Raw genomic sequence first — 27,830 nt, forward strand, 5'->3', positions numbered from 1 at the left:
GTTCATTCAAAGTTGTACACATGAATAATATTTAGAATAATGTCTGCCTGGAAATAAAGTGAATGATAAATAAAACAGTAAAGAGCAATACATCAGTGACGTTACTCTGAGTTGGCTCTGAGTTGGACATTCTGTGATATTTAATAACATTTATTTTTGTATGTTTTACTGTGTAATGCACTGGAAATTAAATAACAAAGAGCCCCCACTTAAATATGTGATCTGCAAAGTGCAGGTCTCCGGTGACAGTCCTGGCACTGATGTGGACGCTGACACTGTCTGTTTTCCTGTAGACCTGCCTCAGGAACGTACTGTCGAGCCACAAGATGCGCACTAAGAGCTACAGCTGGGGAGGAGCTTCGGGATTTTACCCCTTGTTTCACGCCACTTTGGAGTGAGACTCGTCTGCAAAAGGAGATATAGGAGAAAAGGTGAGTGCATAAATACGTGGATAGCGCTTATAATCCACTTTAAATGAGTGTTCCGAGGTTGCTTTATTGACAAAAAATGTATCCCTGAGGAAATATATATATGACATTATCTGTAATGCTGTTGCTAAAACTGTTATATGTGCGTAATTTGGATATGAGAGGAGCATTTGAAAAGGAACAAGTGACCAAATTACGTACCGTAGCCTCAGGTGATGATTTGTGTTGGAGGCAAACGATTTGCAGCTGTCTAGTCGGTGTAAAAAGCTTCGAGAGCTCACTTTGAGATATTTGAATGCGCACTATTCAGTAAGTTAAACAAATGGTGACAAATTACGCACGACCGAAGCATCAATGATATTTGATTGGACAATTAAATATCTCATCATAATTTAATGGCAGTGCGATTAGTTCACTACAATATTACATTTAGTTTATCTGCTCCTGCAGGTGTATGATAACAGCGACATGAGCTTTCTTAAAGTCATGTATTACCATCGCTGATCAGAAAGGGTGGTTTGACAGATTTCTAATGCATTGTGAAGTGCACATGTCGCCTGCAGTCTCTTTGATAAATCCCTGCTGCCTGCTGATGTGTGACTGTCTGCTCCGCTGACAGAAGGTACAGGTGTATGATTTTTGTCTCATTGGTACTGCACACTGTAGTTGTCAACAAAATGTGGACCCTATAGATTGAGAGTCATTACATGACTCACAATGTGTGTGTGTGTGTGTGTGTGTGTGTGTGTGTGTGTGTGTGTGTGTGTGTGTGTGTGTGTGTGTGTGTGTGTGTGTGTGTGTGTTTGTTTTGGCCTTACACCTGACTTTTATAATGTTTAAATACATATTTAGATACCCAGTGCCTGATCAGATGAAAGTAACTTTTTGTCTAGACATTTTTCACCACAATTGCAGAGGACAATATGATTCATGTATCATATGGATACATATAATAATAATAATAATAATACATTGTGTTTATCAAACGCTTTATCACACCTAAAATATGACAATAAAGCAACCCAACAATACAGCCAAAAAGGATTTAACTCTTTTGTCCTTGATGAAATTCTTTATTGTGAACACAACAATGAAAAGGCAAGAATGTGTGTCTAAAAGTGTGACAAACAATAGGCTTCATAATCTCCAGAGCAACAAAAATGTTTCTGTAACCAAAGAGATGAGTTCTCCCTGTTGTCCTGGTGGTCTCTGTTAAGAAAAAACTTGAAAATGTTAGCTTCAAAATGTGTTGAATCAGGAAAGTGAGCACTCACAAACTTGAAAAGTGTCCAGTTTTGAAGAAATATAAAAGTATTTTGGATTTATTTAAAGCCTCTGGCCGATTCTAATGTCACTAAATGTAAAAAGCTTTAATTTGGTTAATGAGGATGTAGCAATTTAGCAGCTACTCAAGAGTCAAAATTGAGAGTAGTTTTTATACATGCCATGACAAAATATTCTCTCTGTATTCAGCAGGAGCTCTCAGCCTCTTGCAGGTAAATTGACCGTAATGACAAGTATAGAAAGTACTGGAAAGAAAGAATATCTTTTAAAGTAAAATATGACTGACTAACATCAGCACGGACCTTTATGCAAGAAATTAGGCGTACCACACAGTATTCCTTTTAGGAGATGCTGACTGAGTCTGAAGGCAGTTGGCATCTCTAATGATGTAGCTTTGAACTGACTGCCTTCTTCTTCTGATCACATTGCTTCCTTCATCATCTTCCTTTAGCCTTTATCATGGCACAGGTGTCTTTCTCCCTTGGAAAAACAGCAAGCTGTAACCAAACAAATACTTCTACCCAGGCCGTGGTGATTCAATTTATCTAGCATTATGATCTAATTTTTGGGGGGTATACGTTTAAACAAAGAGAGCTGTTTCCCTATATTTTTCTTAGCTTTTTCAGAAAGTCCACTTCCTTAATGAAAGGCTATTTAATTGTTCTACACTAATAATTATGCTGCATGCATTAGAGAATAGTCATATGTCCTATTTTGGAATTTCATTATCCTTAGTATAATTACAAAATGGTTTTAATAACCATATGACATTTACAATACAGACTACCCTTTCCAGGTAATATGAAGAGAATAATGAAACGGTTCGGTATGTGATGTTTTTAGTCAGATTGCATTAGAGGTTGGAGTTTGTCAAAGCTCCAGCAGGTGAGCTGTAGACCCTGAAAATATATCTCAATGAAAGAAAATTGTGTATCCTAAAGTAATATTTGCAGTGAATTCTTAATTGGAGAGAAAATATTGGGGATAAAATAAATACCTCAAAGCTCAGACCTGCTTTTACAGTTGTCTTTTTATGTTCAAAGCATTATTATTATTTGGGCTAGTTTGGGTCAATAATTAAATGTGTTTTCTCCTTCTCAGTTGTCTTCACAGACTAAATCTAGCATCTGACGACAGAATGAGCCCTCCAGATACATCCAACACCTCGAGCGATGGGGAGGCTGGTGAAACAGATCCCTGGTTTCTTCTCAACAACAGCATGGGTTTACACACACCCGGTTTCCACACTGACATCACCAAGCACCTTGGAGTCCAGATCACCCTGATCACAGCATATTCCCTAATCATTCTGCTAGGGCTGCTGGGAAATGCTCTTGTCATCTACATGATCATTCGTTACAGAAACATGCGAACAGTGACCAACTTCTTCATAGCAAACCTGGCCCTGGCAGACCTCCTGGTGGACACCCTCTGCCTGCCCTTCACTCTGGTTTACACTCTGCTGGATGAGTGGAAGTTTGGGGCGGTGTTGTGCCACATGGTGCCATTTGCCCAGGCCCTGAGTGTGCATGTATCCATCCTGACCCTCACTGTCATCGCTCTAGAGCGGTACCGCTGTATCGTCTTCCACCTTGGCCGGCGCCTCACATGGCATTCCAGCTTCCTCATCATGGCACTCACCTGGACTATGTCAGCAGTCCTGGCAGCGCCCCTGGCCATCTTCAGAGAGTACCGCCATGAAGAGATCCCTTCCATCAACCTGCGTATCTCTGTCTGCTCTGAGAAGTGGCCCCACGGGACCAGCAGGGATGGGGTCATCTACAGCCTCTCAATGCTGCTCCTTCAGTACATCCTTCCCTTAGCCATCATCAGTTACGCTTACATCTGCATCTGGGTCAAACTGAAGAACCATATCAGCCCGTCCAGCCGTAGCGACAGCATCAACCGCCGCAAAAAGACGACCAAGATGTTGGCACTGGTAGTGGTGGTGTTTGCTATCTGCTGGCTGCCATTCCACGTGTTTCAGCTGGCCAGTGATCTCGACCTGGTGCTCAGGTTTAAGGAGTACAAACTTATATACACAGTGTTCCATATCATTGCTATGGGTTCGACTTTTACCAATCCTGTCCTGTACGGCTGGATGAATAAAAACTACAGGAATGGCTTCCTCATGGTCTTTCGTTGTGAGGATAAGCCAGATGCTTTCCACCCCGAAGGCTCGTTCAGGACACGGTCTTCAAGAAGGCTGATGCTGAATGGTCGTAATGGTGGACATCCTCCAACTGCAGTTTGAAATCAACACAATTTAAAATGCCTGTAGGATGTGACTGAGCACATTTAACGCACCTCTGGTTTGTGGTGCTTGTGGTTCAAAAGTAGCCTTTTGACTTGAATTGCCTGATTATTAGTATCTCTGGGACTAGAGAGGGCTCGGAGCTTTGCATGCAAATTGCTTTATGTAAGGCTTTTCTTTCCTTTGTGAATGGTACTAGTTAAAATACATCTGTCAATCCTATTCAAATACATGTTTAAGATATTAACTAGGCTGTTAAAGAACTTAGTACAATGTTATATGTGTTTTCTGTAAATGCAGAGCTGTTGTTGATCAGTTTTGTCCAATTAATGATGCATTCACTGCAAACATTGCCTGAGGCTATTATTGTATTCATACCTACTGAAGGAAAAAGGTCAATATTGTGACTGTGTGAACAGGTTTCTTTTTTCTCACTCGTTCTTCTCTTTGTTGGGTTTCACTTAATTAATCTGAATGCTGCATTTTCGATTCACTCAAAAGTCCTTGCCGAGTAACATTCAATTCCTGCCCATGTCCATCCAGAGGAAGTGTTGATCTGTCAAACCAGGAAGTTAATTGTGCTCACCTGGCAACCAGCTGTTCTCGATTAGAGGAACCAGCTGTGTCCAAAGGAATAACATCGAAGACTCTGATATTTTCGGCACATAATGTGTGCAGCTGCTTTGAGGATATGTAAAAAAGGGATTTGGATAAACAAAAAACATGCAATTCTACACTCAGCTGCTAAAGTGATTTTTGTGGTGGTCTGTTAATAAAGAACACAAGAACATTAATCAACCACACTGCCTCTGGGCATATAGTGAACACCCGCTGTACACATAACTCATCAGGAGAAGAAATGATATGTGTTTCAAATAAGCAAAGTTTGGATGAGTGGATTAAGTTAAGAAAGGACTAAGGTCATTCAGGTCAGGTCTGTTTCCCTCTAAAACTCAAAATAGTGGCATATTCTAAAATGTTTTCAACAAAGCTTCCATACATGGATTACTCTCGGGGTGTGTGCCGTGGTGCATGCACCCTCCATACAGTAATAAAGGAAAGATCAACTTTCCATGAACGACAGCTGAGAATCCATCTAGGTGGGAAGACAGTCTGCACAAAGAAGGAAAAAATAAGCATTTTGAGAAATAATTGAAATGAATCCTGCACAAAACATTCAGACTTCATTTTTGAACAACAAAAAGAACCAGTGGGTCCAAATAACATCAAATAAAGTATTTATTGAACACCCAGCTGCAGTGTGATTCATTTTACAGCAAATAAAACATATATTGATTTTGTGCTGCTGGTTCTTGACACCCACATTACTAATGTCCTAGTTTAGCCTATGTTTTTTATTTATGTATGGTAGATTATTATAAGAATTCCTGGCCTTAATCAAGACTACTAGCGGACAAATACTGAGCTTACACCCTTGCATCAAACCGTTTGGGAATTAGAGCTAATATGTGAAGATTTGGCTGCAGTCTGGAGATGTAGCTATTTAGGGATGATTTTAATATGCGTGAGAGATTATGCATCTGTCCTAAAAGTATTGCATGCTGAAGGGGAAATATCTCCAAAAATAGCAAGACATGGTCGTATTAAAAACAGAGTTCACCCAAAATACTTTTTGTTTTTGTTTTTCCTGTCGTGTTATTTATCAATCTAGATTGTTTTAATGTATGCATTTTTATTTTTTTGTTTGGAGGGTGAACTGTCCTTTCAACCATAACATTGTTTGCTTTTTTAAAAAAATCTTTGAGTTAAAGGGAGATTGTACAAATGCCACTTTAAGTTTTGGGGCAAAATCACATGATATTTGACCCCAGAATTCTGATCAAAATGTAAATTTCAGGTAACAAATACTCTCATTTGCTGAAGTGAATTTCGCAGTCACCTGCTTCCCTCTAGTGTCAAACTGGATATTGCATCGGCCCCACCTACCGGATGTTTCGTCTTCGTTTGACCTTCTCTCAAGTTTCACATGATTTTTTCGATGGCTGCCATGGTGGCTGCTGCACAGTGAAATCCATGCTGACAGGAGTATAACATGAAAATACACAACTTTTGAATGTTGTCACCTTACAGGTAACCCCCTTTGCCTTTATGAAGGAACGCGTCTCTTACTTTTTGAATGTCAATGAATGAAATCAATGTCTTTGCCATTCATTCATAAGGTCTATTTCATGCTAGGCTAGCTCATGCTAACTAGGAAGCCATGCAGTGCGGACGTGACAAATGTGACAGTAATGTTATATCTGATTGTAGCTACTCATTGTTAGGATATGCATTTGTTTGTGCTCAAGCCCTGTATTAGCCATACCAACAGCTTCAGTGTGACGTTGAATAAGTATGATTCTTTATTAGAAAGACAGCTGTCATGTAGTCTGAAAAGTTCTGGAAAACTTGTGTCTCCGTTAACGGTGTAATTTATAACGGATGTAAAACATATTTAAACAAACCTAAGTCATATAGTTAAAAACCTGTTTTGTTTTTTCGAAATGTCCTTGTTGTCATTAATGGGTACAAACACCAATGTTCCCGAATCTTCGAAACTATTGTCGAATGAATTCCGGGCCCCCTGTTTGTGTTTACCTGAGCCTCCTGGGCGTCCTGCCCAGTTGTTAGAAAGCTAGTTATACATCAGTAACTCACAGGCTTTATTCTGTATCTCCACAGCGGGGACAGAGTAAACGCAGGTCACCATGGTGAAGTATTACTGCTGCGCAGGTTTGCTCAAAAGCAGCTGGGACCAAGTCTGTGTTGCCTTCTGGCAACGATATCCCAACCCTTACAGGTGAGCGATAAGCGGAGTCTTGATTTAGTGTTACCTCTGCTCCTTGCATTCACTGAATTATTCACATTTCTAGTTGGATTCTATGCTCAAAGTGGTGAAAAGTAACTGAAGTGTATTTACTCTAGCAGTGTTCTTAGGTATAGGATGTAGGTACTTCACTAGTAATTGTATTTTATGGCACTTTAAATCCACTACAGTTCAGATGCATGTTTCTTGTGATTTTGCACATTGTTTATATGGTTTAAATAAAATATGTAATCCAGTGTTGTGATACAACATCATTATGTCACCGGATGAGAAATTTCACCTTTAACACTTTGAGTCCTTTTTTATAGCTTAATTTAGTACTTTTACTAAAGTAAGATTAAACATTTTAGACTTTGGAGCACTTTTACATTATGATGCTGCTGTTGTATGGTGATTTGCATTTCTTTAGTTTTTTTATTTTCATATATGTGTTTTTATAGTTGAAACAATATAATTTAATTGAAGAAAGGATATTTCCTTATAAGCCCACAGGGGTTTTGTATTGTTGTGATCCTGATCTTCCTCTTCTCTCCCACAGTAACCATGTTTTGACTGAAGACATAATTTTCCGAGAGGTTACTCCAACCAACTGCCTAATTTCCAGGCGTCTCTTGACCAAAACGAGCCGAGCACCTCACTGGATGGAGCCCTACCTTCCAAAGCAAATGGCCAGTTCGGCATATATCATCGAGGACTCTATTGTGGACCCTCAGAAAAGGACCATGACCACCCTCACATGGAACATCAGCCACGCTCGACTCATGGTACGTCAATGTCTGCTTCCATTCAGCATGACACAAAGTAACTACAGCCTCGTGTTCATTTTGTTTGTTTTTTTCTCTCCGTCGCAGTCAGTTGAAGAGCGGTGCAAGTACTATATTAACCCTGAAAATGGCAGCTGCACCGAGATAAAGAGAGAAGCTTGGATCTCTACCAACGTCTATGGGCTCTCAAGAGCTGTTCAGGTCAGTAGAAGGGGAAAGTGGAGCTCTGTGCTCTGTAACCGATCAGGGAAAATGCTGAGGGTATTTGAAGGGAAGACTCACCCATCTAACTTTTCATTAGGTAACATTATACATAGTGTTAAGATGTACCAGTTGAGCAGCTGAACCTGTCTGAAACTACTTATGTTTCTGATTGATCTATCACAGAGTTCAACTGGTCTTCTATTATTTTCCGACTCTGACATGTTAGTATGGGTGACAATATGAGGTCGTTGACACAAGACTTATGTCCAAGTGTTTTTTATGTGATTGCCGACTGTGTTCTCTTTCCAGGAATTTGGTCTTAGAAGGTTCAAGAACAGTGTAACAAAGACCATGAAGGGCTTTGAATACGTGTTGGCCAAAATGCAAGGTAAGTTGTCAATTATAATACAATGCATTACCTGCGTGAATAAAGGCATCGCTAGTTATTCTGTCAAGTGTTGTTTTCCTGCAACGACAAGTCAAGACTTCTCTAATAAAAAATGAATAATTAAGAAGCACAAGGCCTCTGAGGCTAGGTATTTTGTTAAGATTCAGTTTAATAGATGTAAAGTAAAAGATGCAGACATTGAGTAAATGAAAAACTGGATTAAGCAATCTTATCAGTCAAATCTAAGAACTGGAAATTCGGCTGAAGTTTACCAGTGGGGCGTATTAGTTTGAATCCATGTCATACAACTTGTTATTAAAAGTTCAGATATTTAGTTTGGCTGCAATGGGCCATACTTGTACAACTAAATGTTCCTGTAAAAATTGTAAAGAAATTAAGGCTATTCACTAATTGGTTTATTGTGTAAGTTGTTACGGCTGTATGTGTTCCCTGTTGCTTTTTCCCTGTAGCTTCTCTGCCCAGAGGTGCTGCAGGTGCACCTCCTTGCAGCAATGCAGCACACCTGGGCAGAGAAGCTTCAGGGGAAAAGCAACATGGAAAACACACAGCCATTACAAAGTTTAAGAAGACATTTTATGTGTGTTAAAGTAAAAGTAATGGACGCATCGGTCTTTACTGCAACAGTTTAGTCATTCCAAAGTTTAGGTATTGAATACATACAGATCAATCAAATCCCTTTGATTGGCACACACACAGAAAATCTGAAAGTCGGTGCAAATTAGTAATTAATGTTATTTATTACACAATTCTGAACAATGAAATGTTATCATAGTTTTTTTAAAACTATTTTAATACTGTATAACAGCTTTTACCCATATTATAACCATTATCGTATTTTTTTAGGTGAAACTCCATCAAGGACCTTAACAGAAACGGCTACGGAGCGAGCGAGAGAGACGGCACTGGCAGCTAAGGAGAAGGCCAAAGATCTCGCGTCCCAGGCTCAGAAGAAACAGTATGTGTGATGTGTCGATCATCGGTTCTTTTACCACTGACTCTGGGACAGATTTATCTATACCCTTTTGCTTAGTTGGGCATTGAGGTAAGACAAACTGATCCCGGTCATGGGTAGACAACTGACCTCTATGAGGAAGCATCCAACTGAAATGGTGGGTGGACCATAAAAGGGCCTGAGCTGGGTTCAAGAGCCTGTTAAAGCCTCCTAAAATATATTATACTTTTGATACCAGATCATCTCAGTATTTACCGTAGATAGAGATCAGAGGAACGGCTGGATATGGCTCCAGGTGCCGTAAAACAATAATAGCACTTTGCCGAGTTGATACTGTTCATCAGACCTTTGCTCAACCTCTGTGCCCTTCATCAACGTTTACTTCTTATTCTGTTCCTTTTAATACGTCATGTTGTTTTGTAAGAGCTTTGTGTTATTAACAGCTTATGTACTCATGCTAAGATTAGCATACCACGGGATCTCTGATTGATGCTAATTCATGTGCATGATTTACTGCAGTTTTATGTTTCTCCACTATCATGTTATTTTTTAGTTTAGTTGAGTTCACCCAACCACACCTTAATCATCTTAAACCTGATTACTTCAAGTTGAAGTGCATTAACTAGAGAAAGGTCCTTATTGCTTGCATTCATAGCTTGATAAGAAATACTCCCTTGTGGGAATATCCGATTGCAGTGTCTTCGCCTGAATTCAAAATGTGTGTACTAAGGCAAACATGTTACCTTGTTTTGTGCGTTCAGATTAGGTGTGATGATACATCCCATGCAACAATGTGTTCTCTTACTGTGTTGAATTCATTTCACCGTATCAATAAATGGACTGTTCCTTTGTAACCATCATGCTGTGATGTCTTTGAATAAGTGGTGCCTCGATTTACTGACATACAGTGGGGCAAAAAAGTATTTAGTCAGCCACCAATTGTGCAAGTTCTTCCATTTAAAAAGATGAGAGAGGCCTGTAATTTCTATCATAGGTACACTTCAACTATGAGAGACAGAATGGGGGAAACAATCCAGGAAATCACATTGTAGGATTTTTAATGAATTCATTGGTCAATTCCTCGGTAAAATAAGTATTTGGTCACCTACAAACAAGCAAGATTTCTGGCTCTCACAGACCTGTAACTTCTTCTTTAAGAGGCTCCTCTGTCCTCCACTCGTTACCTGTATTAATGGCACCTTTTTGAACTCGTTATCAGTATAAAAGACACCTGTCCACAACCTCAAACAGTCATACTCCAAACTCCACTATGGCCAAGACCGAAGAGCTGTCAAAGGAGACCAGAGACAAAATTGTAGACCTGCACCAGGCTGGGAAAACTGAATCTGCAATAGGTAAGCAGCTTGGTGTGAAGAAATCAACTGTGGGAGCAATTATTAGAAAATGGAAGACATACAAGACCACTGCTAATCTCCCTCGATCTGGGGCTCCACGCAAGATCTCACCCCGTGGGGTCAAAATGATCACAAGAACGGTGAGCAAAAATCCCAGAACCACACGGGGGGACCTAGTGAATGACCTGCAGAGAGCTGGGACCAAAGTAACAGAGTCTACCATCGGTAACACACTACGCCGCCAGGGACTTAAATCCTGCAGTTCCAGACGTGTCCCCCTGCTTAAGCCAGTACATGTCCAGGCCCGTCTGAAGTTTGCTAGAGGGCATTTGGATGATCCAGAAGAGGATTGGGAGAATGTCATATGGTCAGATGAAACCAAAATCGAACTTTTTGGTAAAAACTCAACTCGTCGTGTTTGGAGGAGAAAGAATGCAGAGTTGCATCCAAAGAACACCATACCTACTGTGAAGCATGGGGGTGGAAACATCATGCTTTGGGGCTGTTTTTCTGCAAAGGGACCAGGACGACTGATCCGTGTAAAGGAAAGAATGAATGGGGCCATGTATCGTGAGGTTTTGAGTGAAAACCTCCTTCCATCAGCAAGGGCACTGAAGATGAAGCGTGGCTGGGTCTTTCAGCATGACAATGATCCCAAACACACCGCCAGGGCAACGAAGGAGTGGCTTCGTAAGAAGCATTTCAAGGTCCTGGAGTGGCCTAGCCAGTCTCCAGATCTCAACCCCATAGAAAATCTTTGGAGGGAGTTGAAAGTCCGTGTTGCCCAGCAACAGCCCCAAAACATCACTGCTTTAGAGGAGATCTGCATGGAGGAATGGGCCAAAATACCAGCAACAGTGTGTGAAAACCTTGTGAAGACTTACAGAAAACGTTTGACCTCTGTCATTGACAACAAAGGGTATATAACAAAGTATTGAGATGAACTTTTGTTATTGACCAAATACTTATTTTCCACAATCATTTGAAATAAATTCTTTAAAAATCCTACAATGTGATTTCCTGGATTTTTTTTTCTCATTCTGTCTCTCATAGTTGAGGTATACCTATGATTAAAATTACAGGCCTCTCTCATCTTTTTAAATGGGAGAACTTGCACAATTGGTGGCTGACTAAATACTTTTTTGCCCCACTGTAAGTGGTTCCCAAACTGGGGGACCACAATCCCAAAAGGGGTTGCAATACCAAACTAAATTCATGTTTAGCTTCCTGTAATATTACTTCTTGTCAATAATTTTATAACAAAAATGTATTGAGAACAAGGGAAATCGGTCTCAGATTGTACTCAATATGCTCAATAAATGCAAGAGGGGGACAACAGCCATTACTTTGTTTTACAGGGTAATAATTAGAAATCATTCTTGTGAATCAGTAAGTTTCATTACTGTAAACCAGGGGTGTCAAAACTGTTTTCACTGAGGGCCACATACAGAAAAACATACAAAGGGCTGCAACCTGTGCTAGAGGTGAGGTATATTGCCTCATAAGTTTAGTAAGAAGTTAGCAAAATCAATCAAATGCCGGTAAATTATGATTGATACTTGAATAGACTTTAAGAAAACAAACAGCCTACATCACAGCTCTTCAAAGGGTCTTATTTATTTTGTTGGGAGCTCATTCCTTTAAACATAAACTTGGGGGGAGGGGAAATAGGAAGGGTATATTTCAAGTTTGTTATGCAAATAAGTTATTGGGCTTTTTTTTAATCAACTCATCTTTGTTTGAAAATGTTTTCAACTTTAATTGACGGAATATATTTGAAAATGGGCTTTATTAATACGGGATTACTGTGTAGTATATATAATTAAGAAGTACAATATAAGACAACCAAATGTTTCTGGTATGAGCAATATTACATTTAGCATTTGCTGGGGGCCAATTAAAAGTGGGAAATGGGCTGCATTTTGCCCCTGGGCCGTAGTTTGGACACCTCTGCTGTTAGTGAATAGGTCCTGAAACTCGTCATAAACAGCATTCATTTGTTTTATAGGGTCATTAGTGTCCTTCCAATGTTACAAACTGTTGAGTTTCATAAGAGTGAACCAATGATTCCAGGAAAAAAATGAAACGTCACATAAATAAACAAAATATTTATTCTTTAAAAAGCTTACACCAGTTAAAAAAATGCTACATTATATTACTGGGCGGAGAGATAGATGAATGCATACATACAAATGGTAGTAAGGCATCTTGCATATACAAAAGTGAAATGAAATAGCACCTTCAGTTATTAAATACATAGCAAAGAATATGATACATATTGGTAATAAAGCATACATTGCATAATTACTACAAGTTGACATTACCTGCCTGGCTGGTGAGTTTGTTGCATCCAACATTTACATTTTATAATCGACAAATGCAAAAGAACTGGCAGCAGTAATGGTCATTCCCAGCTCGTTAGCAGTGACTAAAACGAACTGTCGTAATACCTCTCTCCATGCATCTTCCTTCAGGCAACAACATTCTGGCACTTGATCACAGACTGGGTTGTGTACAAATGCAACAAATTAATATTTGCCTAATTGCCAGATATAAATGTGCAAATATGACCAGTTTATTTCAGATCACTGTTTTCATTTTAATATACCCACCATTTTTTGAAAACAAGTGCAATGTGTGGACGATTTGTGCAACAGAAAAAAGACTGAACTTATATAATAAGATTATACAAATCATGGCACAGATTAATGTTTAAGTGCATGCTACACATGACATAACAGAAAATGAACATAGTGCTAAAGAAAAGCTGTATGGTATACTACATCACGTCTGATTTAAGGCAGAATTCAGTTTTTACATACTGTAGTAAAGAATAAGTTAAGAGTTTAGAATAAAAAGCCCTCAAAGGCAAATGAATATGCCCTTAAGAGATAAAGGAGAACAACTTTTTGATTCATTAAGTTACAGACAAGGCTTGGCTTAAGTAAGCAATGCCAGAAAATATATATGCGCAAGGTTAGATCCATCCCAGCCCAGTGATTTTAACTGCTTTTCAGTGCAAAATGGACACAGCTCATTAACACCATTATTGTTTAGCTTGTAGTCTGACATATTTTAAGAAGAGAATGTCATAAGTTACACCATTTTAAAAAAGTGTTCAGTTGTACAGTAACATTTTTCTCCATGTTCCTCCGTTGGCTTGTTTTTGGAATGTTTTTCTCCTCTTCCCGAAGTCAAACGAGTTACCGTAAGTTTACTGCCGTCATAGCCAGACTTTGTCCATGCTGGAGTAACAGTGGTCTGCATCAGTGTGTGTAAGGCTCAGTCCATCAGAGTCCACACAATCGAACACTATGCCTTCCACGTCCACCTCCACATCCTCTATACAGTGACCAACAAAGCATCAAATCCATTAGTGAAAGTGTGGAAAATGTGTGAAAAGAACAAAGAACATGATTCAATGCATACACAGTTAAGCTAATGTTGTTAACTTGTGTTTTTTGTTCTTGCTTCGATGAAGTGGATGATATTTGTAAGTTAATAACAAAAATACAAATAACATCACAATACATTTCCTTGAGGTTGATAAACTGTAATATTGAATACCTTTTGTTTAGTTTCAATCATATGTAAAATGTCCACATCCTACACTTATGTATGATTAAGAGATTAGTTTTGACAACAAATCATGGGTGGACAGACATTTCTTTTAAAGCTTTTTTTTTTTAAAATATCCTTTGCTGGAACTTCCAATTCCCATCAGAGAAGAATGACGGGTTTGAACGTGACAGAATAATGATCATATATAACCAAACCTATAATTGCACTTACAGTTGTAAAAAATACACATTACTGTGGCTGTGCCAAGTTCAGAGGCTTCAGTACATACCTCTGTCGGAGTCTGACCTCTCTGACGACATGGTGGACCCATGACTGTCGTTCCTCATCCTCTCCGAGCCTCTCTGCAGCTGCTCCAACCGCACCCGCAACTCTCTCTGCTCCCAGCGCAAACGGCCCTTCATTTTTTCTGCACGCTCATCTTGCTCCTGCAGCTTCTGGAATTGAAAAAGCAGAGACGGACATGTGAGCAGTGGACAAAATATGTAGATCCAACTTTAGACGGTATAAGCATCTTTCAAATACTGTTGGCAAATGCACCATCATTAAATAAGAACATACGAGTTATGGTGTTGTGTACCTTTATGTGAAGCTGGGCTCGTCTCAGCAGGTTGAGTGTGGTGTTCCTCATCGAGTCAGATGAGAGAGGAACTTGCTTCTTCAGCTCCTCCAGGTGGTGCCTCAGCTGAGCTCGTCTAAAAAGCAAAACAGATGTTATTTCATGGAAGTGGCCACCATAATAAAAGGGTTTTTTGATACACTTGTGATATAATCTATTGTTTATGACAAAACATTTCTTACCTGTTTTTTTCCAGCTCGTTGTGAACCGACCTGCAAGTACAGAACAAGACAGTTGTGTTAAGCTATGAAATATGCTCATGACAAAAACTGTTTACGAATGCATAACCACACCCTTTTTTTGTCAGTTCTCCATTATGCAAGGTATTCACCTATTGCCTCCACCAGCAGCAGATATCTTTTTGTTCTTCTGTTTGCTCCTCTTGTCAGAGTTATCTGGACTGAGAGGAAGGAGTGAAGCGTACCCATGTTCTGCCTCTGTGAACGAAAAAAAACATTACAACTGTTTAAGAAAACCGTCTGAAATTAAATAGCAGCGATGTAAATAAAGAGCTCCCATTATCAACGCTAGTGAAACATAGTGCTACAAATGATCATATAATACCTCAACTCTTCATAAATCGCAAGAAGAGGAGGACAAAAGCTGTTGTCATCAGCATCATCAGCTGGGCGTTTGGTTTTTGGCGCCATCACATCGATCATTCAATTTTATAAAACCTACTCTCTGCAGCCTCACAGGCAGAAATGCACAATACGATTTAACATAGTTTTAATAGGAAAGGAAACGTTTAGTATAGCTTTGTCCCAGCTTCACTTTCATTGACAGTAGTGAGCGTTCACCGCCGCTCTAATTCCTTTTGAAAGTGGAGCAGGTTGGCGCCTTTGAGTACAATGATGTGACCGATATGTAGGCCACTGAGTTATGGGAAGGATTGACTAATATTACCCTTCTTGCAAATAGATTAATGAGCTCTGGAACAATTTCATTGTATATCATATCTACATTATGTTTTGCATTGCATGCATAGTTAATTTTGCTTTAAATGCATTTTGTTGGGTTAACAATAACCAACTTCCTCCCCTGTAGACTGACAGTTATCATAAAAACCTTACCTCGCTCTCTTCTCTCAAGAAACTCAGCAGCCCGGAGAAGCACCTGGATGTTGCAAATGGTTCCGTCCATTACAATGTTTGTTAAAAGAATCAAATCTCTGGTAAACAAGCAACTGTGTTGTAACCGTCGGCAGCCTAAAGAAGATGAAGCTCTGTCTGTGCTACGTCCTCTCAGTCCACAGAGCCTTAACACTGGCGCTGCGTTCACTTGTTCCACGTAAACTCGGACGTATGAGTCTAACGTAAAAAGAAATATCCGGCGGGCTCTGAGTTGATCTAACATAGAGTACAAAAGGACAATTTAACTGAAGTATTGCATCTGTTAGTTCATTTTATTTATCAAAGGGAAAAAGTCTCTATTTTGGTGACTTTTTATTTACTTTTTCATTGTATAAAGTTTTAATGTCACGATTATAATATGTCCGAAAGCACACGAAGGCATCAACAGTCAACGTAAAACGTCATTGTCAAAGCCCCATCCCCTCCTCTTTGACAACACCTTTATTTTTCAAACATTAATTATTTTGGCGGACTATATTGAATTGTGCTTACCTGATATGCATGCAGTTATACTTTCTTTCCTCTGTTATATAAAAACCTAAAGAAAAACATCTTATTAGGTGGCTGTCTGAGAGCAAACCTAGTTGTATAAAGTTGCATTGAATATCTAAGAATATATGCTTTTGTTACACTTTATAAAAATGTTACTCTCCCACTCTTCCGATGTCTAAAAAACAAATGTTAACTTGCCTAAGTCCATCTAATTTTCTTTCTATAAACATATGTTCCTTTTTAAGAAGGTGTCCATTAAACATGCATACTTTTTAGTAACATAGAATAAAATGTTCTTATATATGTTGAAGCCAAAACAGTCGTTTCGATAGCTGATGTAGGCGGGAGGATATGTCAAATTGTATTTTCATTCACATAAGAAAGTGGGAGGGGAGGATTACCCTTACTAAAGATGGCGGTGTCTGGCTTCACTGATTCCGTAAGGTTTCAGTTGTATCCGCCGTATGGGAATGAAGCCGCTTTGCCAGCAGTATCTTTAACCTATGAACTCCTGAGTGTGCCAGTCCTCCGCCATATTGACTGTTGTCTTGACTGGAGGAGATAGAGAACATTTTGAGGTCCGAGAAGAAACGAAAGTGTGCTCTCCAAATCATCGAAACTGGTGCAAACTTGGCCAAAGCGTATTATAAACACCACCGTAATGGCAAGGAAGAAAAGCAAGCAGCAAGGAGTCGCCCAGAAGGAGCTTGCGCCTGGACAGCAGACCGCACCGAAGAGCCCAGTCTCTCCCGGCGATGCAGCTGACGGTGGCGGCGGAGATGCTGGGCTGGATAGGCTGGCCACTACCAGGGCGAACCAGGTAGCTAGCAACAAGCCAATTGCTGCTTTTAAAACAGGCTAGCTAGCCTCTGAGCTAGCACCACTCTGCTAATCCAAGCATCTTTCATTGTGCTATTTTCTTGAAGCTAGATTCTGCAGATGTGAAGTTGTATGCATCCGCTGTCTGGGTGAAATATATTTGGTATCGTTATGTAGTAGTCGTAGATGTTGAACTCTCACGTCGATTGATATGTTAATAAATAAATAATAGCCTCAACTTGACTCGTCCCTAGCTGGCGGCATTGAGGCTAGCTTTGCAGCCCATCTCCTCTGCCGGACAGGTGACATTGTGGCTCGGACAGGTCGTCCCATTTCCAGCCTTTACAACTATTCATCCGCACAGTATACATTAGCCAGAAGGCTAGCTGGGCTATCACCAGCTAGCGCGTTGCAAACGTGCTTACTGCCTACAGTTGAACCCAATACACAGTAACCACTCACCACAGTAGCTAAACAGCTGCTAGCAAGCTAATTAGCTGGTTAGCTGAACGAGAAAACGAGTTCATAATAAAGCTAGCTAACTAGTTAGAGTTGTTTATTTGACTCTATCTTACTGTTTACCTTTTTTGCTGTGTAGCACTATCGGATTGTGACAGGAGCTAATGTTAAAAAAGTTTAATGCATGCAGCTATCGGAGAGTGATGCCTAGGCTTAGTGGGCTAGCTAAATCAGAGTCAGGGTGTAAGCTAAGTTGAGGGTATAAACACTAACCTTAGCCTTAAAAAGAGAAGATGTTACTGCAGGTTTTGACCACTATTGCCTCAGCAGCCCGCTAACCTCACATCTGACCTCAGAGCCCTTAAGATGTGACATTTTAAATCACCCCATGTGTATGATGCCGGTCTAGACAATACCCAAAGCTAAACAAAAATACGTTTTATTTTTAGACAGAATTGTGTTATGCTATCGCTAAGCTTTTATACAATCATGCCACTATACAATTATTCCCTGAAAATACTGGAATACATCTATTGTATCCATTACTGTTTAGAGAGTTTTTGAATTAACCGTTTACGTTTTGTATCACTTTAAGTTGGATGCACCTAATACATTGTAAAATCAGTGTATAATGCACACAACATCCATATTGGAACATTTCTGTTTGACTGTCTACTAGGTTTTGGTGACGATGTAATAATGTAGTAATTATTCTGACCTAGTAGACCATATTTTTATTTTCAATCACAGGCTCATTCTCAACCTCTTCATCCTCTCTTTCTCTACCTAGCCTATGCACACCTGCTGCCTCCTGTGCCACCGAGAGTTTAAGGACTGGGGAGCAAACTCTGTGAACGGGCTCCCTGGGGGCCATGGGACCAAGCTGGCTGATGCCGTGCCTGCGCTATCCCAGGCCTTATTGCGGGAGGCACCAGGGCGTAAGCTTGCTGATGCCGTGCCCTCGCTGTCTCAGTCCCTGCTGGGAGAGGTGCCTCTGTGGATATGTCAGAGCTGCTGCAAGAGTGTGGAAGAGGAAGAGAGGCGGAGCACCCAGGAGCAACCAACACCGGTAAATAAAAAAGGAATGATTTGGGTCGTATGTCTAGATCCTTTTTTACAACATCTTTGTACTACATTTTAGTTTAAATGTGTTGGTTGCTGTCGACGGAGGCAATTTTTTGTTTATTCATCATACAAGGCATTGCATTTGCATGTGCTTGCTCACTAAATAAAATGTAATTTTAAGTTTAAACGTATAGTGTTTTTGCATTCAGTAACAACTTGTTTAGTATTTATGTCTCTTGCATATCAAAGGCAGCAGCAGCTATCAACTTGGCTTGCTTAGTTGTTGTTTTTTTAAACAAATGCTTTACATGAAATCCAAATTTTAGGCTTCTCTTTTATCTTACTTAAGCTAGACTTCAGATGAACTTTGTGTCCAAGATGTTTTGTTGATATTTGGTTCAAACATGCAAATGTTCAAAAAATGTAAACGATAAGGAACATAATGAGAGATCAGGCCCTAGCAAGTGATTTTTATGTTTTGTTTGTTTGTTACTTAATATTGATTAATGCATTTTTTTGCTTGTCTTGTCATTCTATTTTCAATGTATTACAAGCACATGTTCACATTGTTCGTTACTTGGTGCCAATCGGTTAGCCTACTGTATTTAAACAGCTCTGTGATTAACCAGTGTGGGATTTGTTTGGTTTTATTATGCAGGTACCATTGTCACACTCTTCCTCCTGTAAGTCCCAGAGCTGTGGGAACGGTTACCCAGAGCAAAGTACTGTGGATTGGGACCCGAGTTCCTTCCTGTCAGCCCACAAACTGTCAGGTCTCTGGAACTCTGCCCACACCAACGGAGGGGAACACTGCAACCACAACACTTCTTCACACTCACAACCAGGTCTGTCATGGCAGGGTAAAACACGGCTCCAGAAAAACATTTAATGACATTGACAGTAATTGCTGAAAACATCACAGACCTACATTTCAGGCTGCATTGCAAGTTATAATTTTGTAAAATAGATGCAAATGTGGTAAGAATCAGAACTCTAAGGATAACTTGCTAGCCTACTTACTTCACAATAAAATGTGTGATTTATTTTTGTCCACTTTGTTCAGGTGTTAGTCTATTATGTCTTAGAAGAATAAAGAGGCATCTTGTAAAAGCTTACTGAGCAGCACATCCTTAAAGCTTTTTTATGCAGGGTGGAATAATCATTTAAGATTTGTAAAAACAACCCACTACATTCTTTGAGGTTGATGCTTTTAAAAATAACAGACTTTCCATTGAAGACAATCTTACTAAATCAGAGGATATGACTAAAAAACCAAAAGAATACACTGGATTAGCCTTTGTCAATGTCAAATATCAGGGTCACGATCTGTTTTGATATATTCTGAGATAGTCTTCAGAATTATTAAGCACTTAATGTATGCTTGGACTTTCAGCTTTCTAATATAAAAATACTCTAATAGACCCTTAAAATCCATCCTCCTTTATTGGGCAGGTGATGAAAAGTGATCTTCTCTTACAAATAGTGTGATTTATTTCTTGAAATATTTAGCTTCCTTAGATGTAATAGGGATTTGTGTTTCATGATGGACATGATTGCTTGCCCAGTAAGGATTATTTGATATAATGAAGTGAATTATGGTGGAAATTGAAGTGCCTGCGTCAAGATGCATCAAAGCGTTTCAAACTATAGTTGAATCCTGTTGTATCTCGGAAAGATCTTTTGAACATATTTATTATTTTATTATTTGAGCATTCAGTGGTTCAATAGGACTGTATAACAAAGTAACTCAGGTGCATTACTTAGCTATAAAATCTTCTAGCCATTGCAGAGATACCTGAGAGAAGTGTCTCGAGAGGAGAATTGAATGTGAAAGTTTTTCCTGAGACAGGCAGTTGTTTTCTAAGTATTACATTTCAGACAGCTATGATTTATGCTTTTGTCGGTTTGCTTCCTGTTTCTTGGCTTCAATTAAACCACCTGTAGAGTTTACCTGATGCGTAATTAAAGCTCTATCTCTAGTTTAGCAAATACTCAAATGGGTCATCTTGCCAAATTACATTTTAAATTGTCTAAAGGAAAGTAGTCTGTAGACTTTCTGAATGGACAAAGTTAATCCCAAATGTCCGCCTTGTTTAACTTTATTCAATTTAAAACGTTTGTTGATGGCCAATAATGTTTCAACTAGAAGTAATATCATTTTTTTTCACAAGTTGAATGAGAACCAAGCTAACTATAGTACTTCTTTAGATACCATTGCAAATGTTTAAGCTGGTATCAAAGGGGACATTTTTCAACTCATAGCCAGTGTCAGGCAGGATTGCAAAGTGAAATTGAGGTTGATAGGGAACCATTGTTAATGCAGATTGTCTCCATATTCTATAGCTAATACATTGTACTACTTCCTTGTTTTTGTTTTGATTATCAGAAAGGGATTTTCCCCCATTAGCGCTTAAAAATGTCTGTCAATGCCAGTCAATGCCAATCAGAAATGATCACTATCAGACAGATAAACATGCCTTCAGAGAGCAGGAAATTATTTGTACGAAACATGAGTGTAGAATTACCAAAATCTACTCACCTGGAAATTGATGATTCAAGGTCATTAATTGAAGCACTCAAACTATCCAGGAACTTAAAGCTGCTCCAATCAAAATAAGATTGTTTTCTTTGTTGTAATTATTGTCAGATTCTCTTAAAGGGACATGTCCTTTAAATCTATCATCAAATTAATGGAATATTTGTAATCTCCAGGTTTAACAGTAGGCTCAGCCTGTCATGAGAAAAGAGGACTCCATGAAGCGCCGGGTAAATCTGCTAAAACGTCGGGGGCCAAAGTCTGTCCCTACAGTCACCCGTCATCCCAGACCTCCAATGGATCTTCTGCTGGGAACCCCCTGTCTACCTCAGCAGACCTTTGTAAGACAACTCCCAAGCACTTCAAAACCATGTGCCGTCGACCAACTCCGCCAGGTAACACTTCCTGTGACTCTTAAGCAGTTGCCCATTTGAGGCTAGATGCCACCCCCTTTGTTAGCAAAACAACCAAAATGCATCCCCCCTGTTAACTTGCAATTCCCCTTCTCCATCCAGTAGCAGCAGAGAGGGTGCAGGGTGGGGGGTTGGTTTAGTTGACCATGTCAGTCTAGTCTGCTGGCGGATATGCTCTGTGCCCCAGTGTCTCTACTGAGCAGGGTTTGTCAGTGCTTCCACCAGACACAAGTTTCAGTAGCGATTCTCACTCTTTGTAATAGCAACTTTTTGCAATTCCCTCTTAGTCCCACAGGGGGTCGGGAGTATTTCCCCCCCTGATTAAAACTAACAAATCACCTTCTGCTTTAAAGGTTTAATAGCATTTACGAAATCAGAATCTAACTAAATATTTGAAAGATGTTAATCAATCTGCAGTGTTACTATTTTAAATATTGCACATTAAAAGATCTTGTTTTTACTTCCAAAAATGTTGTATTAAAAAATAATTTGCTTGTCCTATTTTATTTTAAACTTACTGTCAGAGTAAACTTAGTTCATTTATATACAAAGTGGACTTATTGGATTTAGATCTCAGAAATGAGCGGTAAATGCCTTAATCTTAGCCTAAGCATAAGAGTTCTTTAAGGGACCAGTTGTGCAAACTCACACCCCCCTATCGTACCCACAAAGCTCAGTATCTGAACTAACCTATCAATTATCTCCACGTTAAATCCTGACCTGACCAACGGTTAACCCACAGGCTGCCAAACGGTCTCTCACTTTAAAGTGGTTTAATTGTTCCCTGGTTTAGGCTGTATCTTTGTTCTTGGACTCAAAAATCCAGCTCAGATAAAGTTTCTTTCAAGGGCCTTAAAGTGAACTCTGCTTTTAAATCCATCATCATTAATGGATGCCAGTTTCTGGGATGGTTTTCACAATAAAAAAAATAACCTGACTGCTGATCCTGCTGATGAGGGATGTCTATAAAAATATGATCTGATTTGATTAGTTTTTTTTAAAAGTTAAGTTACATTTCTGTCTGTACCTTTGACTTTTTCAGGTAAAAATAAATCCCTTAAAATAAAATGTGCGTACCAGAACAAAACTTGATGTAGCGTTTAGGAGTCATTTTTATTCATGTTTTCTATTGTCCAGGTGAAGCCTTCCACCCCAGTGACCACCATCAACACACAGACTTGTCGGTACCCCCCAACAGTCCCACCGGCCTGTCATCCCAGCATTCCTCCCTCTTGCCTCCAAAGCCGAACTCTGGGCAGCATGGCCACGTAACTTCCTCTTCTGGTGCTGGTGTTGCAGCCCACGCTCCCTTCTCCCCGCTGGTACCAAACCTCCACGGCCCCTCAGCCAAACTCAACTCTCCCAGTCCAGACAGCCCGACACCTGTCCATAAGCCCAGCGCGTGCAAAAACTCCCACATTCCTGCCGTGAACACGCAACACAGCAAACTGGGCACGTCGATCATGGGCTGTAACCACCCTTGTAATGGACACAATGCGGGAACGGTGTCCACTTCAAATGTGGGCCATCTGACAGCCGGGTCCTGCAGGTACGGATTCCTTCTAAAGTGCTTTTTGAAAAATCTTAATCAGTCCGCAGTATTAAAATATAGGAATAAGTAAGGACTAATTATTTATATTTTACGATGACTTTCTGTAATAGACACCATTATCTGAACAGATATCTTGTTTTTACCCACAAAAACTTAAAAACAAGCAAAGTCTGTTATATTAAACTCACTCTCAAAGGGAACTTGGTTAATTCATATACAAAGTTGACTCATTTCATTTACATCTTAAAAAATGTCACTTTTTTTCATTGCTAAATACAGAATTCCAGACTTTCAGTAGTAGTAGTTTTTGAAGTATTTCATCAAGCTTCAGGAGACAGCACAAAACTGCTTCAAAAAACAAATGCTTTTTGATGGTCAATGTCAATTATCTCTTTTTGTAGGGATCAGGCATGTAAGGGGCACAAAATGACTAATGGGACGTTGTGCCACCCTTCGTCGGAGCTTGAGGAGGGAGAGGATGAAGACAGCAGCTCTGAGAGGAGCTCCTGTGCCTCCTCTTCCACCAACCAGAAGGACGGGAAGTACTGCGACTGCTGCTACTGCGAGTTCTTTGGGCACAATGCGGTACTTTGAATGCTTTCTTTGTTACTCTCATTTTCAAGTAGTAAATTAGAATTCCCTTTGCTATTACCTACTTGTTTAACATTTAGAAAAAGCTAACGTGAAAATATTTTTTGCTATATATTGTCTGCTCACAGCCTCCAGCTGCACCAACCAGCCGTAACTACGCTGAGATTCGGGAGAAGCTCCGCTCGCGTCTGACCCGGCGTAAAGAGGAACCGCCTCTGCGTCAAGATGCAGAACTGATAGTGGCCGGCGCCATCGACAACCGGGATGTAGATGAGCTGCTGGATTTCATAAACAGTTCTGAACCCAAACCGGTCAACAGTGCCAAGGCTGCAAAAAGAGCCCGACACAAGCAAAAGAAGAAGGTAGAGTCACTTAGAAAACGTTGTTTCATTGTTTTTTCATTTCATTTTCAAATGTAATCTCTGATGTAGGGCTGGGTATTGTTTTTGAGATTTGGATACTCGTACTCAAAGATATTTGATAAAAAAACAAATGCGTCCAAAGGCTATTCTATAAAACAGGGAATACTAATAATACATTTTTCAAAACACAAACGCCTCTAGAAAAGTGAAATTGCTCAAATTAGACTTAAAGGATAATCCCTTCAATGACTCCAAACAACTGTAAGACACATTGGGTCTGTGTTACTATCAGATGAGTGAATACAGCTCCTATATGGCACTAGGAGATGATAAAGAAATGAGATAAATTACAAACAGTAGTGTCTGATTACAAAAAGGCATAACTTCATGTTAGATATCACGCATAGGACCCCTCCTCTAATAAAAACTACTATATAGAACATTAATCACACAATGTGAATTAAGTTAATAGATTTCATGAAAATCTTATGGATTATAACTCAAATTCAAGAAACAAATCTGGTTTAGCGTTTGATGTCAAAGTGCTACAGATGCATTTTGGTGAACGAACCAAAGATACTAACGACGCTTCATACTTACTGATGTGTAATCTATTTTTGTTTCAGGAAAAAGCTCAGCAGGGAACGGGTGCTGCAGGCAGTGACCCCAACTCAGATCCATCTGATCCTGTGGACGACGAGCCACTCCCTGACGGTTCAGAAGCCAGTCGGCTGCTCGATTGGCCTCAGCTGGAGCTGGAGCGCGTCAACAGTTTCCTCACCAGTCGGCTGGAGGAGATTAAGAACACCATCAAAGACTCAATCCGGGCCTCATTTAGCATGTACGACCTCAATCTGGATGTTAATGACTTCCCAAAAAAGGCCGCTACGTTGGAGGGCAACCATTTACTGTCCCATCTCAATGGTTCCTCTGACCTGCAGCAGATAGACCTAGACTTGGCACCTCTTTCACTGGGAAACTTTAAGAGCCACCTGGACCTGGTTAATGGATGGGAGGACACAACTACGGTCTCATCCCCTAATACAGCCCCCAACACCACCACGGCCTCAGGGGTCCCTCCGGGGTCCAAGGACATCCAGCGGTTGCACACTACCCCCAGTCTTTCGAAGCTCATAAGGGTTCGATCCCCAGAAAGATGCACTTCCACTGGACCTGACAGTTTGCCGCAGGCGCCAGCCCAAACCACAGCTAAATCGAATGAGGACGCCCCTGATCCCAAGAACACAACGGTTGGGAACGGGAGTGCAAAGTCAAAGAAGAATAAAAAGCAGCAGCAGCAGAGACAGGAGCAATCTGTGTCCGAGCAAAATACCAACAAACCAACCAAAGCTGCCTCTGGGAATGACACACAGAAAAGCAATGAGTGCAAAGAATCGGCTTCTAACGGCACAAAAGCTGGGAACAGACAGCCCCAGCACTCTGTGGACAACCAGAGAAACGGGCCAAAGAAAGCCGAGGAGGGCAGATCGTCTAAACATGCAGCAAACGGTGGCGTCTCAAATGCACACCGAGGGAAAGGGGACACAGACACACGAGGAGGACGGTCCGAGCAGGATTCAGAAAGCAAGACGCAACCCGGCATTCCAGCAAATGAGCAGCAGCAGCAGCAGCAGGCCAAGGGAAAGAACAACAAGAAGAACAAGAACAAGGGTGAAAAATCCAGCAGTGCTATTGGTACAATAAACTATCTTTAAAACTGTGCTCACAATTTGAGTTGTTTCTCAGTTTTTTATGTGTTAAACTAATGTTTTCTTTTTTGTTATTCCTCAGATGATGTTTTTCTCCCTAAAGAAGGCGATCCAACAGAAATGGATGAGATTGATCGTGAAGTGGAATATTTCAAAAGGTATACTTAACATCAGGATACTTTTTTTTATGAGCTAGACTGTGTTTATGGATTTACACATCACTTAAACTTGGCAATATTTCTTATTGTCATTTGTCTGTCTTTTATTTTTTAGGTTTTGCCTTGATTCTGCAAAACAAACTCGCCAGAAGGTAGCAGTGAATTGGTCCAACTTCAGCCTCAAAAAGGTTCCTTCCAATGCAGCTCAATAACTTGGACGAGTGCCAGGAAAAAAACTCCACACCACAAACTCTTTCAGTAGAGCCCCACATGGCCTGAGGCCTTCTCTCATTCCCTGTTTTCTTCTCTTTCTTCCTAAGCCAAGGAACCCTAGTTCAAAATCATACTCCATTCAGAGGACTGAAACCTAACTTGTGGCTGATAAGCCAGGGATCATTCTCCACGCCAACTTTACCCTTTGCTTTTGTTGCAATGTTCACTAAATGAGAGATGCAAAGTCGGTAAAAAGTCTGTTGAATCCACTGCATCCACGTGCTTACTTATGTAGTATGTAAACAATTACCTTACTTGAAATAAATGTGTTTATCCCAAATCTGACAAATTTGAACGTTGTTAAACTTCTGAATTCCAATTTGGTGCTATTCATATATTTCCTTCTGCACAGCTAGTTTCCTGCTCACTTCAGCAGTCTCAGTACACTGCAGACCATTTGTCTAGTAATGTAACTGTATAAGGAGCACAAGACAACATTTTTGTAAAATTAGGAAACATTTGTACCCTTCTCTTTTGCAGGTGAGGAATCATTTAATTAATTAAAAAGATAGACTGCAGTGCATTCAGTGGTTGTTGATTTTTAATTGGAATACTTTTCTCAATATTTAATTATGATCATTAAATGATTTAGTAATCAGTGGTTTAAAATGAAAACACCTGATGACCCATGAAACTATGTTTTTTTTTTTTCGAGAGTTTATATCAAAAGTGCTAAAAGAACGTAGTGGAAAACATATTTACTGTTTGTAACACTTGGCTCGCAGGATGCATCTCATAAAACTCAAATCCAATGAATACCCATGCAACTAAGTCTCCATTCATGACATGTACAACAGGAACATCCCGAATAATGTTCACCAGTTCTGTATTTGGCAAAGTTAAAATGTATGTTGCTTCAATGTCAACCCTCCCCTGGTTTTAATGTTGAACAATTGCATATGTTATAGTGATTTCCAATATACACTCCTCTGTAGAAGAAAGTCCTTTACCACGGTTTTCTAACTCTTAAACTATTATTTTAACCCCTTTATCCCATCAGTGACAGGTACACCATTGTGCAATGTTCATTTTAACGTTGGAACCATCACACATTGTATGGCACAGATAATTTCAATGCTTGTACATATTGAGTGATTATTTTGGGCCCTTTTGAGCCTTTGTCATGCTTTTCTGGGGGTTGTATGACATATTTTCAACCATCCTACTCTTTCCCTTTACTGTGACCTTGGTGGCATCCTGTACCTCAGTTAGCCTATCTTAAGTTGAAGTCTTGATAATCTTTTGATAAATATCACTGAAGAGTTGATACCTTTTGAGACAAGGAACTTCAGATTTTCACCATTTACCATGTTTTTAGGTGATGGCTTTCATGAGGTGTTCTTTCCTGAATCTGTGCTGAGATTTTGTTTTCATATAACAACATTGATGCTTTCCAGGTTATATTCAATTAGAGAAGATTATCTTAATGTTTCGAATGTAGATTTATACTATATCAATAATAGCCAAGTGTATGTTGGCTTGTTTCTTTTTTTTTAATTCACTTTTGATACTGTGAAAAATCTTTCGTTCAGAAAGATTAAAAACAATACAGTTTTGACAAAATAAAGTGTGGTGTTTGTAGTTTTTTTTTTT

The 27,830-nt window shown here is 39.8% G+C and overlaps 4 protein-coding genes across 5 annotated transcripts; 3 read left to right on the forward strand and 1 right to left on the reverse strand.

Annotated features, from left to right (window-relative positions):
• The first annotated feature begins 255 nt into the window (after positions 1 to 255).
• On the forward strand, positions 256 to 5,365 carry npy7r (neuropeptide Y receptor Y7). The gene is made up of 2 exons (XM_063876769.1): positions 256 to 431; positions 2,814 to 5,365. Exon 2 carries the CDS (start codon positions 2,851 to 2,853, stop codon positions 3,964 to 3,966), a length of 1,116 nt encoding a protein of 371 aa, XP_063732839.1. The 5' UTR covers positions 256 to 431; positions 2,814 to 2,850; the 3' UTR covers positions 3,967 to 5,365.
• Positions 5,366 to 5,904: 539 nt separating this feature from the next.
• Positions 5,905 to 9,980, forward strand: prelid1a (PRELI domain containing 1a). The gene is made up of 6 exons (XM_063876770.1): positions 5,905 to 6,057; positions 6,649 to 6,766; positions 7,332 to 7,557; positions 7,645 to 7,758; positions 8,071 to 8,149; positions 9,014 to 9,980. The coding sequence occupies exons 2-6, from the start codon at positions 6,675 to 6,677 to the stop codon at positions 9,133 to 9,135; spliced, it is 633 nt and encodes a 210-aa protein (XP_063732840.1). The 5' UTR covers positions 5,905 to 6,057; positions 6,649 to 6,674; the 3' UTR covers positions 9,136 to 9,980.
• Positions 9,981 to 12,570: 2,590 nt separating this feature from the next.
• On the reverse strand, positions 12,571 to 15,952 carry mxd3 (MAX dimerization protein 3). Its single transcript, XM_063876102.1, has 6 exons — positions 15,749 to 15,952; positions 15,007 to 15,112; positions 14,858 to 14,887; positions 14,637 to 14,751; positions 14,328 to 14,493; positions 12,571 to 13,819 (listed from the first exon to the last, which is right to left on the reverse strand). Exons 1-6 carry the CDS (start codon positions 15,816 to 15,818, stop codon positions 13,701 to 13,703), a joined length of 606 nt encoding a protein of 201 aa, XP_063732172.1. The 5' UTR covers positions 15,819 to 15,952; the 3' UTR covers positions 12,571 to 13,700.
• A 625-nt stretch (positions 15,953 to 16,577) lies between these two features.
• fam193b (family with sequence similarity 193 member B) lies at positions 16,578 to 27,802 on the forward strand. 2 transcript variants are annotated; one of them, XM_063876098.1, is made up of 10 exons: positions 16,578 to 17,120; positions 18,369 to 18,647; positions 19,302 to 19,488; positions 21,356 to 21,574; positions 22,730 to 23,141; positions 23,546 to 23,729; positions 23,864 to 24,097; positions 24,724 to 25,768; positions 25,889 to 25,964; positions 26,080 to 27,802. In XM_063876098.1, the coding sequence occupies exons 1-10, from the start codon at positions 16,962 to 16,964 to the stop codon at positions 26,174 to 26,176; spliced, it is 2,892 nt and encodes a 963-aa protein (XP_063732168.1). In that variant the 5' UTR covers positions 16,578 to 16,961; the 3' UTR covers positions 26,177 to 27,802. The 2 variants fall into 2 exon arrangements, with proteins under 2 accessions (XP_063732168.1, XP_063732167.1); XM_063876097.1 differs by having other exon boundaries at positions 16,581 to 17,120; positions 24,724 to 25,792.
• The last annotated feature ends 28 nt before the right edge of the window (positions 27,803 to 27,830 follow it).

The sequence above is a fragment of the Eleginops maclovinus genome, chromosome 23, assembly GCF_036324505.1.
Source record: "Eleginops maclovinus isolate JMC-PN-2008 ecotype Puerto Natales chromosome 23, JC_Emac_rtc_rv5, whole genome shotgun sequence".
Classification (NCBI taxonomy): Eukaryota; Metazoa; Chordata; class Actinopteri; order Perciformes; family Eleginopidae; genus Eleginops; species Eleginops maclovinus.

Bases quoted from the DNA above. Each gene is read 5' to 3' on its own strand.
- npy7r (XM_063876769.1), top strand. From the start codon at position 2,851: ATGAGCCCTCCAGATACATCCAACACCTCGAGCGATGGGGAGGCTGGT.
- mxd3 (XM_063876102.1), bottom strand. From the start codon at position 15,818: ATGGACGGAACCATTTGCAACATCCAGGTGCTTCTCCGGGCTGCTGAG. The intron at 14,888-15,006 runs GTGAATACCTTG...CTGTACTTGCAG, and splicing joins GCTGCTGGTGGAGGCAATAG to GTCGGTTCACAACGAGCTGG. The intron at 14,494-14,636 runs GTACACAACACC...TTTCAATTCCAG, and splicing joins GAGCCCAGCTTCACATAAAG to AAGCTGCAGGAGCAAGATGA.
- prelid1a (XM_063876770.1), top strand. From the start codon at position 6,675: ATGGTGAAGTATTACTGCTGCGCAGGTTTGCTCAAAAGCAGCTGGGAC. The intron at 6,767-7,331 runs GTGAGCGATAAG...TCTCTCCCACAG, and splicing joins CGATATCCCAACCCTTACAG to TAACCATGTTTTGACTGAAG. The intron at 7,759-8,070 runs GTCAGTAGAAGG...TTCTCTTTCCAG, and splicing joins GGCTCTCAAGAGCTGTTCAG to GAATTTGGTCTTAGAAGGTT.
- fam193b (XM_063876097.1), top strand. From the start codon at position 16,962: ATGGCAAGGAAGAAAAGCAAGCAGCAAGGAGTCGCCCAGAAGGAGCTT. The intron at 18,648-19,301 runs GTAAATAAAAAA...TTTATTATGCAG, and splicing joins CCCAGGAGCAACCAACACCG to GTACCATTGTCACACTCTTC. The intron at 23,730-23,863 runs GTACTTTGAATG...GTCTGCTCACAG, and splicing joins AGTTCTTTGGGCACAATGCG to CCTCCAGCTGCACCAACCAG.